Here is a 17869-nt window from a genome sequence, read left to right on the forward strand (position 1 = left end):
TCTGAATTAATATCTTGGAATATAAATTGAATTTATGAAATAACCTTGGCAAGTAAGAAATGGTAAATCCATTGCCAAGTGCTGCTCTGTTTTATGAGAGTGAAACTCTACAAGTGTGTAACACTAAGAAGTTTTGCCACCTTTAGATGTTTTCATAAGTGTTATTATATCGTGGGTACGAAACCGTAATGCAAGTAATTAATGAAAAAATGTTATCCATGGTTTCCTTTGTATCTTGTAAACAATAAATAACTGTATTTTTTTAAATGCCAAGGACTGCAACATTTGTTTTTTTAATCAGCAAAGGTGTTATATATGGATACCAAAATTAGTTCATGTAAAAAGATTTATTAATCCATCCTTATTCTGATTAAAAGCAAAAGCAGTACATTCACTTATTTATTAGAATTCAGCATTTATTGCTAAAATAGACAATTTTTATCATCATTTTAGATTTTTCAAGAGGGAGTGTAACCTCAACAGATGATTTTATACTTTTTTTTTTTTTTTTTTTTTTGCGGTACGCGGGCCTCTTACTGTTGTGGCCTCTCCTGTTGCGGAGCACAGTCTCCAGATGCGCAGGCTCAGCGGCCATGGCTCACGGGCCCAGCCGCTCCGCGGCATGTGGGATTTTCCTGGACCGGGGCACGAACCCGTGTCCCCTGCATCAGCAGGCGGACTCTCAACCACTGCGCCAGCAGGGAAGCCCGATTTTATACTTTTAAGTGATTCACTTTTCACTTTGTATCTTTTGATTTCTTATGGCATGACCAATTTTGGCCATTTTGACCATTACAGAATATTGTATTAAGAAAATATCCAAGATTCAGTCAATGGCATGTACATAAGAAAGTTCTTTTTTATGATCCACGCTTCAGTTACTAGGGAATACTGCGTGATTATCAAATATAAATCGCTTGATGAAGTATCAGTCAGCTGTTTTATAGCTTTGTTGGAATCAATACTAGCAAAGACTTTTGTGTCAGTCTGTGCTGCGCCCTAGTGAGATCTGTTAACATTATGTTCTTTCTTTAATCCCATACTTACTCTTTTCATCATGTGAACAGTAATGTTTTTGTATTTGGCCGACTTATGTTTCTCTTTTATTTTTCACTCCAAGGATGCTAGAATCCATGTAAATAGGTTGGCTTGTGTAAGACAAATTACTTTCTTCTGTTCTTAACAATACTGAAGAGCACATTTTAGCTTTTCCCCCTTGCTAAATCTCCTTCATTATATTGTTTGCCTCAGGTTTTCTTTGACCTTTTCCTTATTATTTACTGCCTCATCACTTTTGCTAGCTTCCTTCTTGCCAACTTTCATCTTTGGCTTGCTTTCATTTAGCATAGTAATTCAGCTCTTAATCCACAAATCTGTTCATTGTAATCCTTTGTCTTCGGATTTTGGTAACACTACCTCTGATTTCTACAAATGAAGAAATAATGATGCGTTTCATATATAACATTTTTATCATATTTCATACATTCTGAAAAAATAATTCAAATGACTACATTTAAGTCTTTTGAAAATATGCTCTTTTGGTGTTTATTTCACTGACATTTTCTCTAGTAAAGCTTTTTAGGAATTTAATTTTTTTTATATAATTTATTTTTGGCTGCGTTGGGTCTTTGTTGCTGTGCGTGGGCTTTGTCTAGTTGCGGTGAGCGGGGGCTATTCTTCCTTGCGGTGCGTGGGCTTCTCATTGCGGTGGCTTCTCTTGCTGCACAGCATGCGCTCTAGGCACACGGACTTCTGTAGTTGTGGCACGAGGGCTCTAGAGTGCAGGCTCAGTAGTTGTGGTGCACGGGCTTAAGTTGCTCCGTCGCATGTGGGGTCTTCCTGGACCAGGGCTCAAACCCATGTCCCCTGCATTGGCAGGTGAATTCTTTCTTAACCACCGCGCCACCAGGGAAGCCCTAATTTTTTTTTTTTAATTTGAATTGTCTTTTGGTCTCCCTGATTTTGAAGGATCAGTATGTATGTGTAACTTATATAATCAGAATTTATGAAAGTCAGTAAGTACCTCATATTGACAGAATCCATGACATTTATCTTAACCTTCCCTTCTCTTATAACACTTAGCTTTGTGTGTCAGTAAAAAGCAGTGCTTTCAAAATTTCTAACTTTAGCTCTTTATTATTGAATTTTTGAAATATGCCAAAACTTTATTCTTGATTAGCAAATGACACTCTTTTAATATGCAGGTTTGCCATGCAGAACTTGAACTGGGGACTTGTTTTCAAGCGGTAAATAGCAGAATTCAGTTACAGATTCTTGAGGCTCAATACCTTCCAAGCTCATCAACACCCCTGACTTTGAGTAAGTATGTCAAAGTGGTTCAAAGTGGAATCTTCAGAAAATATTTGTAAAAGGTAGTTTTTTCCTGTGTTTCTTACAGTGAAGATTAAAATCTTAGTTACATTTGTTAGTTAACTTACATACTTACCTTTTAACTTAAAATTACTTTATTGGATTTCAAATTACTAGCCACTGTGTCTACCTTAATCCACTGGTCTCTTGATTCTTACCCAATTGTGACCTTCTTGCATTTGATGCTATTCTTTATTTAGCTCATTAGTTAATATAGGTTGAGTGTCCAGAAGACTGTCAGCTATATTTCACCAGCCTAGATAATTTATCCTCTCTCTAGGTCTGTACCCTTTTTTGGATACTCTGCTAACTAGAAACTTAATTTTAAAAAAAACTGAAAATATCAGATACAAACCTCAAAATACTTTCTTGCCTGTGCCTTTGAGCACAGCCAGGGATTCTGATATTTTGGTTGTCTAGGGCTGCTTCACATGGCTGCCGCTGGAGTGGGAGGTTTGAGGTCAGTCCTACCTAAAGGACTAAGAGTAGGACTAAGAGTGTTCCTCTTTCCTACTAGAAGAAGAGAAAATATCAGGAGGTAGGTAGAAGCAATGGATGTCCACTGTAACTACAAAGTAACTACAAAATAAATACAATTGAGCACAGTCCAAGAAGCTAGAAAAACAACAGCAAACACAAAGGAAAGTAGAAGTAGAAATTAAAGCTAAAGTTGAAGTTGATAAATATGGGGACAACAAAAAACCCACAAAATCAATAAAACCAAAAGATTTTTCTTTGAAAAGAATATTAAAATAGACAAACCTATAGTAGACTGGATCAAGCAAAAAAATAAAGAAAACATAGACAAGGAAGAGGATATAATTTCAATTTTGAATCTCAGAATATATTCAAAAATAAGTAAGAGGGTTTCCCTGGTGGCACAGTGGTTAAGAATCCACCTGCCAATGCAGGGGACCCGGGTTCGAGCCCTGGTCTGGGAAGATCCCACATGCCACAGAGCAGCTAAGCTCATGCACCACAACTACTGAGCCTGCGCTCTAGAGCCTGCAAGCCACAACTACTGAGCCCATGTGCCACAACTACTGAAGCCCACGTGCCTAGAGCACATGATTCGCAACAAGAGAAGCCACCATAATGAGAAGCCTACGCACCGCAACGAAGAGTAGCCCCTGCTTGCCACATCTAGAGAAAGCCCACGCACAGCAATGAAGACCCACCACGGCCAAAAGTAAATAAATAAATAAATTTATAAAAATAAATAAATACAGAAGACAATACCAATTATAACTGTGCCAATTCATTTGAACAGCTATATAAAATAAATGATTTTCTGAGGAAAAAAACTGTTGAAATTCACTCCAGAAGAGAGAGGAATCAATAGAACAATAACCATGTAAAAGTAGTTAAAGAACTGCCTCTAGGACTTCCCTGGTGGCGCAGTGGTTGAGGGTCCGCCTGCCGATGCAGGGGACACGGGTTCGTGCCCCGGTCCGGGAAGATCCCATATGCTGCGGAGTGGCTGGGCCCATGGGCTATGGCTGCTGAGCCTGCACGTCCGGAGCCTGTGCTCCGCAACAGGAGAGTCCACAACAGTGAGAGGCCCGCGTACCGCAAAAAAAAAAAAAAAAAAAAAAAGAACTGCCTCTAATAAAAGCAGAGGCCAAGATGATTTTACTGGCAGATCCTACCAAACTTTCAAGGAACATATAATTCCTATTCTATATAAGCTGTTCCACAGCATGAAAAAAGATGGAAAAAGTAACTTTATGAGGTTAGCATATTCTTGCTATCAAAACAGAAAGGACAGCATACACAAAAAATAGCTATAGACTACCATCACTTATGTAGATAGATGGAAAAATCATAAAATAAAAAGCAAGTAAAGTCCAAGTTGGCATTAAAAGAATAAGTTAAATTACCAAGACTATATAGGGTTGATTCTGGGAAACAAGGACAAAACAGTGCAATTTATTACATTAACCGGTATCTTCCTTTAATCAAAACTGCTAATCAGGATTACCAGTGATCTCCATTTTATAAATAATGGTCAGCCTCAGTTCTTACTTTGTGGCTCCCTCCTTTCTGGAAACTCTCTCTTTACTTTCTTGCTGTCTGGCAGCCCCAGCTCTGTACCATCACTTCTCAAATTAGTCAGACTGCACTTTTTGCTCGAGTTGTAAGCACTGTATGTCAGACTGGGGAGCAGGCTTAGGTGAAAAACTGTATAAACCTGAATTTTACTTAGTGAAGTTCTCATCTTTTAAAGTTGACTCTCCTCTAGTTTCCTTCTCCTTTTCGTCAATGTTTAGCATCTTGAACAGTTGTTTTTCATATTTTCCCCAGAGTTTATAATTGTCATCTATGAGAGGTTAGTCTGTAAAAGCTATTCTACCATTACTGGAAGCTCTACATCTCAAACTTATTTAAAGAATAGGTTTTCTCTAGTGGGCATATGTTTAACTTCTGGAGTCTCAAGCAAAGAATTTTACCTATATAAATTTGTGAAATAAATTCCTCCAACTCTCCAAAGAGTTGGCACCTCTCTTTTGTATAATCCTTTTCAATGTGTACTCCTTTGCTGCTGATTGTTATTTATGTCTGCAGTTCCAGTCTTTAAGGGCATCCAGCTTAGAGGAAGAGTAAATTCATTTAAGGTTAGTTACTTATAAATTATGATAATAATTATAAAATTTACTAGAGATATTTCCTGTTATGGCAGTTAGCTCATCAGATCTTTAAAAGTAGCTTATTGATATTTTTATGACAATATATGGATATATTTCTTTATATGACATTTAAAATTTTTTATTTATCAAAATTTCTTATTCTTTAGGTTTTTTTGTGAAGGTGGCAATGTTTAGCTCGGGAGAGTTGATTTATAAGAAGAAGACACGTTTATTGAAGGCCTCCAATGGAAGAGTAAAGTGGGGAGAGACTATGATTTTTCCACTTATACAAAATGAAAAAGAAATTACTTTTCTCATTAAGCTTTACAGTCGAAGCTCTGTAGGAAGAAGACACTTTGTGGGGCAGGTTAGTGGGGAGTTTTTATCTCATGTTCTATCCTTGCACTTTTCTATGCATTTAAACAGTTGGTTAACAAAGGGAATACAGGATAAATTTGAGGTTGAATAGAGTAAAATTGTTCATCATAAATTAAAATTCAGTTTCACCACAAAAATCAAATCTTGTCAGGTTTTCTGCTTTAATACAAAAATAGTTGGAATTTCTGAGCAGTCAGGCTTCTTATCTTAAAATAAGTTTTCTCCTGAGCATTTCAACTTTAAAATCAGTAAGAAAGATCAGTTTTTCAGTACTCCTGACTCGTTCCTTGTGAAGGAGGGAACACTAAGTATTTCAGTCAAATTTCTTAAGGCTTACTTAAGGTATCCAACTTACTTTATTCTGTGTCATGTTCAATTTAATGTTTAACTCTGTATGCTATTAGCTGAATTGTGTTAGATTTGAATTCCTAGAAAACATCGATTTTAACAGTGGTTGTGATATTATTTAGTCAGTATTGTCATCTGGATTAATCTTATTGAAAAATTCATAGTAATTTGTATAAGACAACATAACACTTGCTTACTTGCCAGTCCTACAGGAACTTGTTTCCTTTTGTAGTTCTTTCTTTACTCTAAATGAGTTACTGGTAGCTGTCCAGTATCTTTTATCTTAATTACAATTGTTTGACTCACGTTTAAATTCCAAAATCTGTATTATTAGTCTAAAGGCTTCTACTTGACAAGATGTTATTAGCAGTCTACCTGTAATCTTCAAATTATATGTGAATTTTCAAAGATTGATACTCTCACTCACTTCATATATTTTACCTAAAGTATTTGTCAGAAATATTATAGTTTTGTTGTTCTTCATCTGTTCTTATTTGGAAAAGAGTTTGAACTCAAGACCTAGTATAACTAGCAAACTTTTCAAAGTCGTGAGGCCTATGAAATGAATTCAGTTAAAGTTTTCGCATATCGTCAAGCCTCAACTACCATGTATGAATGGAATAGATTTACCTGACAGATGATTTTCAGGATAACTTTTTTGGTGATTCCACTTTCTTGGTTGAGATTTTAGTGAAGAGTAATAATTCTGGAAGGTTCCTGTTGGCCATCTGTTCCCTCTGGCTCCTCTGGTAGCCTCAGGAGCCACCATGGTGGGGCAGGCACATGTGAAATCAAGGTCTCCCACTCCTCTATCCGCCAACGCACTCTTATGTTATCTGTTTCATATGTTGGGGTGTTTTGTAAGATTTTATTTGAAGGAAAAGTTCTTCAGACCAAGAAATTTAGAGAAAAAAGTTTGAAAACCAAACCTTTTTGGAGTGCCCTGCTCCAATTTCTTTTTTTAAAAGAATTAGAAACTGAGTCTCAAAGAAGTTAACTCCAAAGTAACAGCATTTGTTACTGTAGCTGTAGCTGAGTTGTAGCTACAGCTACAGCTGTTACTGTAGCTGTAGCTGAGTTGAGGATTCAGGTTGTTTTGTTTCCTTGTTCACCTTGTCTCCGTGATACATAACATACAATGTGATATCTTATATTTGCAAAATGCTTTACGGTTTTCCCAAGTTCATTCACATCTGTTATATAAAGTTACATAAGTGATAGGTTCAATGAAATTGTTTGGTATGAAGAATGACTATTAGATTTCAATTAAAATTACAGTTTTATTTAATGTAAAAGATACTTAAAATGCACATTCCGTACCAATCAGTTTAAATCATGATTAGTCTCAATTAATCTTTACAAAAATGTTTTTGAGTGGTTGGGATCAATTTTAAATTGAGCTCCTAGATTTATTGAGAAAGAAAGGATACTAATAACCGTTTTGGAGGAAGTGATTTTGTAATATCTCACATTGAATTGGGTCATATAAAATAGTCTTCAGTGACTAAATAGGTTAAGTGTTTTAACATCACGTTTCAAAGAGAGAAATCAAACTTTTGGAAAAATGAAAAGATGTTTAGTTGAAAATATGTAAACCAAACGTCCAGCTGTCTTTCATTAGTAAGAGTAATTAATGGTTTGAACTCAGTTACCATTATTGTGTTAAGTTTAATGAGTGTACTGTTCCTTTACAGATTTGGATAAGTGAAGACAGTAATAACATTGAAGCAGCGAACCAGTGGAAAGAGACAGTTAAAAATCCAGAAAAGGTTGTTATCAAGTGGCACAAATTAAATCCATCTTGAAGACCCTGCACATTAATTTGGTGACAAACTTGACATTCTTTTAGAAGACTTACAGTTTCAATTTGCTACCATTTTGAAGAGACAGATCAGTACATTTATCAATTTATTTATGGAGGCCATAATTATAGTATATAATGGATCTAATAGAAAATCAAACTTGGTAAAAAATGGGATGAATTTTACCAGATATCCAAAGTAAAGGAAATGCTTTAAAACTGGCCGAAATAGACAATAAAATAAATGGGTAGTATTACTAGGGCAACTAAATAAATTATAAAGTCAATGGGAATATCAATCATAGATAGTTGCTGCTATATTATGTTTATAGGCTTTTTAAAGCTTTACATAGATATTCAAAATCCACTATATCAAGTCTCTGTTAGTACTAGGCTTTACCACTGTTTCAGTGCTAGTCAAGATTGATTAGATCTTAACTCCACTGTTTAACCCCTCGCTACATATTTTCCCTCAGAAAGCAAAAGTGAATTGAACCACTTCAACTCTTCTCATTTGGGGAAAGTTTGTGGCCTGTGTTTATCATTACTTACCCTTAAGTCATCACATTGCCACTTAGTAAGCTATTTATCTCTAAGAAACTTCAGATATAGAAAACTACATTTTGGCAAGAATAAATGAAAACACCAGAAGGTTGAAGTTTAATTGGAAACCCGGTGTACACACATTTTGCTATGTTTCCTCCTTCACATCCTCTTTGTTTTAATTGGAGTTGAAATAAGGTTATCATCCATATGGCCCATCGTAATTAGCAGAATTAAATGAGCTTAAAGAGCAAATTTAATATTTTATGATAATCACTTCCTTGTTTTTAGTTTTTTAAATAGAAATTGCTTGTTCTATAATCCACAACATTAGAATATGTTCCTGTATTTTAAAACTGGCCATACATGATAACATTATGTAGCAAATAAATATTTTCTTTTGCAGTTTCTCTCGGGTACTCATTACAACTCAGTATGTAGGGATAATTTCAGTTTAGTTGGTCAGACAAGCTATGACCAAAAAGCACAGTTGTTTGGAGAAACCAATAACACCATCCCTGATCTTGGAAAGTAGTGACTTTATTTTTGCTAATGGGTAGACTAAGTGCTTCATCTTCCATTTTTCTTTCTCTCTTACCTTGTACCACACGTGCCAAGAGATAGATAGTGATATTTCAGGCCACAAGTATACTTTGCTGTAACTTAAGCATGCCTTTTTCATTTCTTGTTCTGTGTATCTCATTAAGATTTTCCCAAATAAACACTAATTCCCCTTTTCCTAGGTACCACCTTCTCAAGCTACAAAATGTACATACTTTACATGCCCTTTGCTTCTGGTGCCTAGAGTTTATGGTGTACCGGGGATGTTGACAGGTACTCTCTGACACTGCATTTTGAAATAATTTTTTTTAGATTTGTGAAAAATGGCATATTAGTGAGTACTCACATGGACTTTCAAGAGAAAAATCACCTTTTGTGGTGGTATTTTGAATCTTTGAGACAAATGGCAACTATTTTAAAAGAGTTTTTAAAAATAGACTTTGTTTTTTAGAGCAGTTTTAGGTTCACAGCAAAATTGAGAGGAAGGTACAGAGAGTTCCCATATACCCTTTACCCCCGCATTTATACAGTCTCCCCCACTATCAACACCTTCCACCATAGTAGTACATTTGTTAAAGTCACTGAACCTTCATTGACGCATCATCACCCAAACTCCATAGTTTGTATTAGGGTTCACTTTTTATGTTGTACATTCTGTGAGTTTTGACAAATACATAAATGACCTGTATCCACCACTCATATCATACAGAGTAGTTTCACTGCCCTCCAAATCCTCTGCAAACACAACCATTTTAATAGATACCAAAGAAAGAAGTGTACTTACTGGCTTTTAGATAAGTAACAGACTTTATTGTTTAAAAAAAGCTAGAATTTTATTTGAGCAGTTTTTTTGTGTTCTAGTAATGCTTTCAATTCCTAAATTTATTATAAGTAGTCATGTATTTAATGCAATTTCTAATTATTTAATTTTCAATATTTTTACAATATGTGTGTAATGTATAATTTGAAGGAAAGGTATGACTTCTTGGTTTCTTGTATGCCTTAGAATCCTAGGTAAATAAAAAAATTAAAAGAAAACCTTTTTATTTAAAAGACTTCAGTTAGAGAAGTGTTGACAACTAAGATCCCAGATATTTTAATTAGTGTTTACTTAAGCCTTTTTCAGATGAAGAGGTACTGAATACAGGTGATATTGTTTCCTTAATAGCTACTCATGTTATGAGAAAAACATTAGAAACTGGTAATAAAAAATGAGATACTATGCAAAAAAATCACTTCTCTTTGTACTTAGTTGGCATTTCTTGACCTTTACCCACTTATAACAATGAGAGAGAACCAAAATGATACTTGGTAACCAGAGAAAGCCATGGAGAGCTCACACTGATAGCTGATAGTTTGCACAGTGCTAATCCCTAACAGTGTATTTATTTATAAGTCTTCAGATTAATACAATTAAATAGCTGCAGTCCATATCAAAACATAACATCTCTGTTTGGCTTTTGTTTGGTTTTGTATGATTTTTTAGCAGAATTAGAGAACTTACCACTGAAGTATATCAGATAAGCTCTTATCAGACTGTTCAGAGGGAACCAGTGGGATTTTGAAGTAAGTTACATAATTGTGGTCTGAAAATAACCTAAACTGATCTTCTGTTTGAATACAGTTATATGAATTTCTCTGATACTAATGTACAGAAACTATATTTCCCAACAAAAATTTCCACTGTTTAATCAAATAATTGTTTTTTTATGAAGGATTTTGGAAATTTGCAATAAATTTCAACTCTTTATGTTATGGCAGTAATGGATATTTCAAAGCTGTATGTTTACTTTTGTTGTTTGGTAGGGTGTATTGAAGGAAGTTCCAGATAAAACGTCTGTATCTACAGTAGTTGTGAGAATGTTCACAGATGACCCTTGAAAAACACGGGGCTTAGGGGTACCACCCCCAACACCATTGAAACTTGAATATAACTTTGTATTTGGCCCCCTGTGGTTCTGAATTCACAGATTCAACTAACCTTGCATTATGTGGTACTGGAGAATGTACTCACTGAAAAAAATCTGCATGTAAGTGGACCTGTGCAGTTCAAACCTGTATTGTTCAAGGGTCAACTGTATTAGGGTTTCCAGAGAAATGGCACCAATAGAAGATAGATAGCTAGGGAGGGAGATATAAGTTTTCTTTTAATTATGAGGAATTGGCTTATGTTTACGGAAGCTGAGGAATCCCACAATCTGCCATGCAAGCTGGAGACCCAGGAAGGCCAGTGGTATAATTCAGTCCAAGTCCACAGGCTTGAGAACCAGAGGAACCAATAGTATAAATCCCAGTCTGAGGTCAGGAGAAGATGAGATGAGAAGTCCCAGCTCAAGCAGTGAGGCAAGAAAAAAAAAAAAAGGGCAAATCCTCTTTCCTCTGCCTTTTGTTCTTTTCAGGCCCTCAACAGATTAGAAGATGCCCACCCACATTGATGCAAGTGCTAATCTCATCCGGAAATACCCTCACAGACACACCCAGAAATAATGTTTAATCTGGGCACCCTGGCCAATCAAGCTGACACATAAAATTAACTGTAGCAGATACCTCCTAGTGTTCTTCTGGTATGTTAGTTGTAATTCTTGTTCAACAGTAAATTTCAAATGCTTGAAGTTCTTGCTGAAACACTGAGAAGAGAGTTATGAAAAGTGGACATATATGAAGTACCTGTCCATTTTGAAATACGGATTTAAGACTTAAAAAGGTATTAAAGAGTGTTGACCTGAAATAAATAGACTGTGTTGACTGAAAAAAAATACACAACATAAAAATTGAGAATTATGTTTTATTCAGTGGTTTTCTGAGGATTTCAAGCCCAGAAGACAGCCTCTCAGATAGTTCTGAGGGACTGCCCCGAAGAGGTAAGGGAGGAGCCAGGGTATATAGGGGTTGTTGCAGCGAGGACCAGGTAGTCAGGACATCAAAAGTCTACAGTTAACCAAAGAAAACCAGGCATCTCAAGGAGTTTAGTACTTTTCTGTGTGTGGAAAGACGCAAGGCTCATTGAATTCATTCCTCTGATGTGCACCTCAGCTCTCCGGGGCCAGTATCCTGTGCTTTCCCATCCTGAGTTCTCTCTGGGTGCAGCCCGTTTGTCTCTGTCCTGAGTTCCCTAAGGGCTCACTGTCTCGGGCAGCTTGATGGCAGTGTCCTTTGTTCTGTCCATACTGATATGACAACATTTTTTATTCAAAATTGCCAGATATTTCTCTAGGAAAGGTGGATTTATTTGGGATCAACAGAAGATTGCAACTTGGGGTTGGCTACATGGTGAGTCACGAGCAAGTCCCCGCCTGCCAGCAAAGGAAAACACTTTTACAGAGAGGAAAAGGAAGTTGGGAGGACTACCATAAACAAAGAGTCCATGGCTTTTCATTGGCTGAGTCCTTGCCAGGAAAGAAGAGGAGTCTTCCTTCTTGTTGGGCTCTGCTAGCATTGCAGGGCATGAGAGCTCCCCCTTCTGGTCTTCCAACTCTATTTTATTGAGTTTCTGTTTATTTGTTTACAAGAATTAATGTAGCTCTATAAAATTAGATTATATTTTATGGGTGATGAATTATTTGAAGATGAATGCTGCCTACATTTTCAGTAATTTCCTCATGGAAAAATTTTTTAACTTAGTAGTTACAGATTTTTAAACCTTTTCATGTATAAAAAGTCTGATTTCTAAAATAACAGTATTTTATTAAAATCGATAACTAAGTTAAATCATATAACTATAGCAACTATATAGCTATATTAAACCATAGGACTCTGATAATAGCAGTAGATGTCTAGAAAGAAAGGTCTGTATGCATTCTCAAATGGCTAAAAGATACCTGATTCCATGCTGGGATAAATCACTGAATGAGATATGTCTTTTAGAATATGATGGTTTTCATTTTCTCATGATGTGGAATTTGTTTTCTTGATGTGGAATTTGTTTTCTAGGTCACCGTTCTTTAGTTTCTGAGGCAGGAGGATAAAATAGATTTGTCCTTAATTTTAACAGAGAGAAATTTCGTTGACTGTGACTCTAAGTTGTCTTTTAGTTTAATTCTAGATCGTTAATCTTTCTTGATTATACAATGTATGCACTAAATTAAAAACAAATTTTAAAATTAGTCATTTTTATATATTTAATAAATACAAAAATATCTATATAGCACTTCATGCAAAGAGCTGTTCTAGGTGCTTTCAGGGACACAAAGATGCTCTTTACTCTGGGGTTTAATTTAGGGAAATAAAACAATATAAAGCAGGATTGCAATAAGAAGCAGGATTTGAGGTATGGACAGAATGCTTTAGAGGCTCAACTAAAGAAATAATTAAATACAGCCAAAGGAATTAGGAAAGGTTTAAATCTCTGATCTGAAACACACGAAACCAGGCAGATTGGCAGCACTGTGAATTCGTGATCACTGACTTGGCCAAACTAGCAATCTTAGTTCATTTTTTTTATCAGCTGACTTACTGTGAAAAAATTTGTACTTCCTTCCACCCTCTTCTAATCTTCAACCCACCTACTCCTGTCTTTACTTTAGTAATAGAATATATTATTTCATGCTTCACACAAAAAAACAATGTCAGGCATTCCTTCACCATCCCATTGTCATATCCACAAACTTATTCTTACTTGTATCCATCCTCTGTTATGTTAGCAAGTCAGTTCTTTCTTGTGAATTCTGAATCCAATACTCTGCTTTTTCAGGAATCTCATTCCTTTTAATATGCCTATTCTCTCATTCCTTGAGCCTGTCCTCTACTGGAGTCTTCCTATCATCATTCAGAGCTCCTTGGTGCATGCATGACTCTCTCAAAATAGGTTGGTGATAAGTTCAGTGTAAAGAACCCAACAGACATCATTGTGGAGGTCAAGTGTCTGTATCGATGAAGGAACCTATGGAAACATTATATAAAACAAGGGCAATGCGGCATGCTCCTGGTGTGGATCTGTCTTCCCAGATCCCCTGGGATCCCCCTGGGCCCTACTACTATGAATGAGTCTACATGTGGCCTGTGAAGATTCCCAGAAGCTCTGATTTCATTATCACAGGAAATTTTATTCTTTCTTCACTTTCCTTCTCTCACCAGCCTATTCATTCCCAGCTAAAACGTTCATTTCTGCTTGCTTAACAAGTATTGTAACTGGTAGAAAACAATCCCAACAAATTCCTGAGTAATTATTAAGAACTTAAGTGTAATTAATGAGTAGGAGCATTAGTTTCTCAGCATAGTATGTTAGGTCACCTACACTTCTGGCCTCTCTGTGGCCTACTTCCTTCTTTTAAGAAATTCCTAGACCTCCCACCCTATTCTAGATTCTGGTTTATTTGGTCTCCTCTTCATAGGTAATTTCTAACTGCTCTGTTCTTAGCCTGTTTTCTTCATTCTTCCATCCTTGCCATGCCACTGAACCTCATGCTGAAGCTTTAAGTGCTTTTCAGCTATTTTCTCTTTATTACTCAGTTTTCTTAACAATAGAGCTCTTCCTCCTTGAAACCATTTCTTCCCTTAGCTTTCAAGCTTTGTGCGTTGTCTTACTACCTTTCTAGACTATCCTTTCCTTTGTTCTCTGTTGGCTCATCTTCATGCAGTTTAAAAATTGGGAATTCTTTAGTACTCAGTCCTAGACCATCCTCTCTTCTCCTTCTACATTATCTCTCAGGGCAATCTTATCTATTCCCATGGCTGCAAATGCTGTCTACTTGCTAAAGGCTGCCAAATTTATGCTTCTATACAAATCTTGCTAACGAGCTTCACTATCATTTGACTAATGTGGACATCTTTTCCTGAACATTATCCCAAACACAGTTTTTGATTTCCCATTCCTACCACAAATCTGGCCTCCATTGCTCCCCATCTAAGTAAAATGAACTATCATCCACCTGGTTGGTCATCCCAGAAGCCTAGAAATCAACTTGGAACTCCTCTCTCATCTTCCATAGTCAATCAATCACCCTATTCAGAAATGTACATCATAAGTAGATCTTGAATGCACCCACTTCTCCATCTCAACTGTAACTTACCTAGTCATCTTCCACCTGTAGTATTGTACTTTCCCCATAATCGGTCTCCCTCTTGTTTCCCTCTAATACATTCTCTACCCAGCAGCCAGAGTGGTATTTTTAAAACGCAAATATGATTGTCACTCCTTCGTTCCCATTGCTCTTGGTGTGAAGTCCAAAATCCTTCACGTAGTTTATAAGGCCCTGCATAGTCTGAGCTCTGCCTTCCATTCCAGCCACATCTTGAACTATTTCCACTGATCTGTTTTACGTTCTTGGAAGACAGTATTCACCTAGTTTCCTCAGGATCTCTGCACGTGTTTTTTCATCCGTGTGGCATAGTTTTCTTCTTTGGTCTTCCCTTTGCCATATCCTATTTTTTTAGGTGCTAGCTTAAATGTCTGTTCCGCAGAAAAGCCTTTTTTTACATCTTAGGCAATGTTAGTTCCTATTTTCATATATAATTTTCCTTTATAGCTTTTATCATAGTTGTGATTAAATAATTGCATAAATTTTGTTTATTGTCTCTTCTACACTGCAGTTTCCACAAAAGCAGAGTCCTGTTTATTGTTGCATTCCTGAGGCTAGCACAGTTCCTGGCACATAATGGATACATAGTAAATGTTTGTTCATTCATTCATTCAACTGATAGGCAGTATTTTGGGTGTTAGGGATATAGCAGTGCATAAACAGAAAAAAATGAATGAGCACACTGAGTCATGTTATATTGCTCAGTGAAGTGATAGCTAAAGGCCAGTATCTTCCTGTGGAGAGAGATAATGCTAGATTATACACTATTAGTACATTTACTTTTAAAATTCATTGACGTATTTCTTAATTATAGAAAAGAGAAATACGATAACCTCACACTATGAGTTACAGCCTAGGAAAAATAGACCTAGAAAGAAAATAATTTCTGAAATTCTGAGCAGTATTTATAACATAATTGATGCTAAATTTCGTGAGTTGCTGAGTATTCATCAGATTTTATGTTATTGTTGCATGTTAACAGATTACTATGTATCATTACCAAGCACAAAAATTGTATTAGTTTATTTTAAACTTTTTTTTTTTTTTTGCAGGGAACCAGTTAAGTTTGGTTCCTGTATAAAATGGAAGGATACTTAGATTGTGTCCAGCTTTGAAATTTTCCTGTAAGATGTAAATAACCTACTTAAGTTATTTACCAGCCTAAACAGCATTCATAAGTCTTCTGTAGAAAAGAACTTGAGTAAAAGATTGGTTAGGTCACAGTTCTAATCCTCGAAGGACAGAATGAGAATTTTGAAGACCTTTTCTGATAGAATTTAAGAAAGGGATTCAGAGAAGAGGCTGTTCAGAGAAGTAAACCTAACCCTATATACAGCTCAGTATTAAGGACATGTCCTCACAGATAGTAAGGCTGGGGATAAGGAAGGTGGGTAATATTTTCTTACTCATAATGATGTAGTCGTATAGTGATCTCTCAGCAAGGTGCCTAATACTGTACACTTCCTAATACTATACACTTTTTCTTTTTACATAAGACACCTTGTCATAATTTAGATTTCCTTCAGAGAAATGTATACAAAATACTTATACTATCCTTCCCTTTCCTCCTTTCCTCACTCCCCTCCTTCCTCCTTCTCTCCCCCATCTCCGCTGTTTACCAAAACTCATGCTCAATTTTTGCTCTTTTCATAGAAAATCTGAAAACTAATTTGATCAGTGATAATAAAATCATTGACTCTTGTGTCTGGACAAGACCTGAAGAGTCCTCTAGTGTAAATTCCCACCTACCTAGAACATAGGGATGTTTATTCAACAAATATTTGTTGGATAACTACCTTGTGCCACTCATTTTTAGATGCTGGGAATACACCTAATAAACAAAAACTGCCTTCATAAAGCTTATATTATAGTGAATATATCAGAACACACAGAATATTTCTGAGTAAAATTTGATGGATTTCAGTCAATGAATGAGCAAATACAAGATCAGAAAATCTGTTCCTGGTCTTCCTTCCGTATGACTCTTTCATATACTAATTGTCATCATTTAATTTCCTTCTGTCTTAGGTTACTTCAAATGCTCATGTTCGTAATATATTGATGAGTTATCTGGGGTTTTTTTTCAAAAGAAGTACATTTGGAAGTATTATTTTCCTTGAGCTACTCTGAGCTAAAACAGGATGTACGTATATATCAAGTGACCATTTGAAAAGAATTACCTCAGAATTCTTAACCTAGGGAAGTACTGTGGTTATTGTAAGAACAATACCACTTGCAAATCAGTTTTTATCTCGGTTACTTGTATATTTGGGTTTTCCTGGCTTTAAAAGATAGTAGAGATGAGGTTGATTTTCTTTCTTTCTTTCTTTCTTTTTAAAATAAATTTATTTATTTGTGGCTGTGTTGGGTCTTTGTTGGTGCACATGGGCTTTCTCTAGTTGTGGCGAGCGGGGGCTACTCTTCGTTGCAGCACGTGGGTTTCTCATTGCGGTGACTTCTCTTGTTGTGGAGCACAGGCTCTAGGTGCGTGGGCTTCAGCAGTTGTGGCACGTGGGCTCAGCAGTTGTGACTCGCGGGCTCTAAAGCGCAGGCTCAGTAGTTGTGGCGCACGGGCTTAGTTGCTCCGTGGCATGTGGGATCCTCCCAGACCAGGGCTCGAACCTGTGTCCCCTGCATTGGCAGGCGGATTCTTAACCAGTGCGCCACCTGGGAAGCCTTGAGGTTGATTTTCTAAATGTGATTTTTTTTTTTTAGTTAACTTTAACCAAAAAAGACAATGGACGTCTTTGTATTGTAAGAGATTATTTTTAGAGTATCTGGGAAAGCCAAAGAGAAAGTATGCTCAGTTTTCTGCATTTACTTTCTCCGTGTGTGTGTTTATTCATACTTATACTCCCCAATGTAGTCACATATGTTAATTATTTTCTGTCTTTTCAGACTGGAAAACGAAGGAGAGGCAAAAGGCATCAGAAACATTTTCTTAAAATGTTAAAACTAGATTGTTTATTAACTAAGCACAGTTTCTTCTCTGGGACATTGAAAAAGTAGTCTTTTCTAAAAACATTTCTTTTTTTTCTTAAAGATATTTTTAATTTTTTGAAACATATGGACAAGGCAAAAGGAAGAGTGGGCTAACGACAGGGGGCTTTTTCAGGGAAATAGTGTTATCGAGAGTCAAGAGAGTAACATTAAAATGGTAGGATTTGCCTTAAACTGTGTGTGTGTGTCCATGCACGCAACACACATGTCCTTTCTCTTGTAGA

General features: G+C 36.3%; 2 protein-coding genes across 7 annotated transcripts in view; both read left to right on the forward strand.

Moving 5' to 3' along the window:
* Positions 1-11711, forward strand: part of TC2N (tandem C2 domains, nuclear) — a 47174-nt gene extending 35463 nt beyond the window's left edge. For 2 of the 6 annotated variants that reach the window (XM_079912346.1, XM_079912347.1), the window contains exons 10-14: positions 2205-2319; positions 5165-5364; positions 7418-7492; positions 8811-8901; positions 10115-10305. In XM_079912346.1, the coding sequence (XP_079768472.1) occupies positions 2205-2319; positions 5165-5364; positions 7418-7492; positions 8811-8901; positions 10115-10152 (519 nt within the window). In that variant the 3' untranslated portion in view covers positions 10153-10305. Of the gene's footprint in view, positions 1-2204; positions 2320-5164; positions 5365-7417; positions 9928-10114; positions 10306-11027 lie in introns of those variants that run through there. The other 4 variants (XM_079912345.1, XM_079912348.1, XM_079912349.1 and 1 more) reach the window with 4 other exon arrangements.
* CATSPERB (cation channel sperm associated auxiliary subunit beta) overlaps positions 11174-17869 on the forward strand; it is a gene marked incomplete at its 3' end in the record, with an annotated part of 166814 nt that continues 160118 nt past the window's right edge. The window contains exon 1 of the mRNA XM_079912794.1: positions 11174-11192. The remainder of the gene's footprint in view (positions 11193-17869) is intronic.

The sequence above is a fragment of the Stenella coeruleoalba genome, assembly GCF_951394435.1.
Source record: "Stenella coeruleoalba genome assembly, chromosome: 2".
In the NCBI taxonomy this organism is placed as follows: domain Eukaryota; kingdom Metazoa; phylum Chordata; class Mammalia; order Artiodactyla; family Delphinidae; genus Stenella; species Stenella coeruleoalba.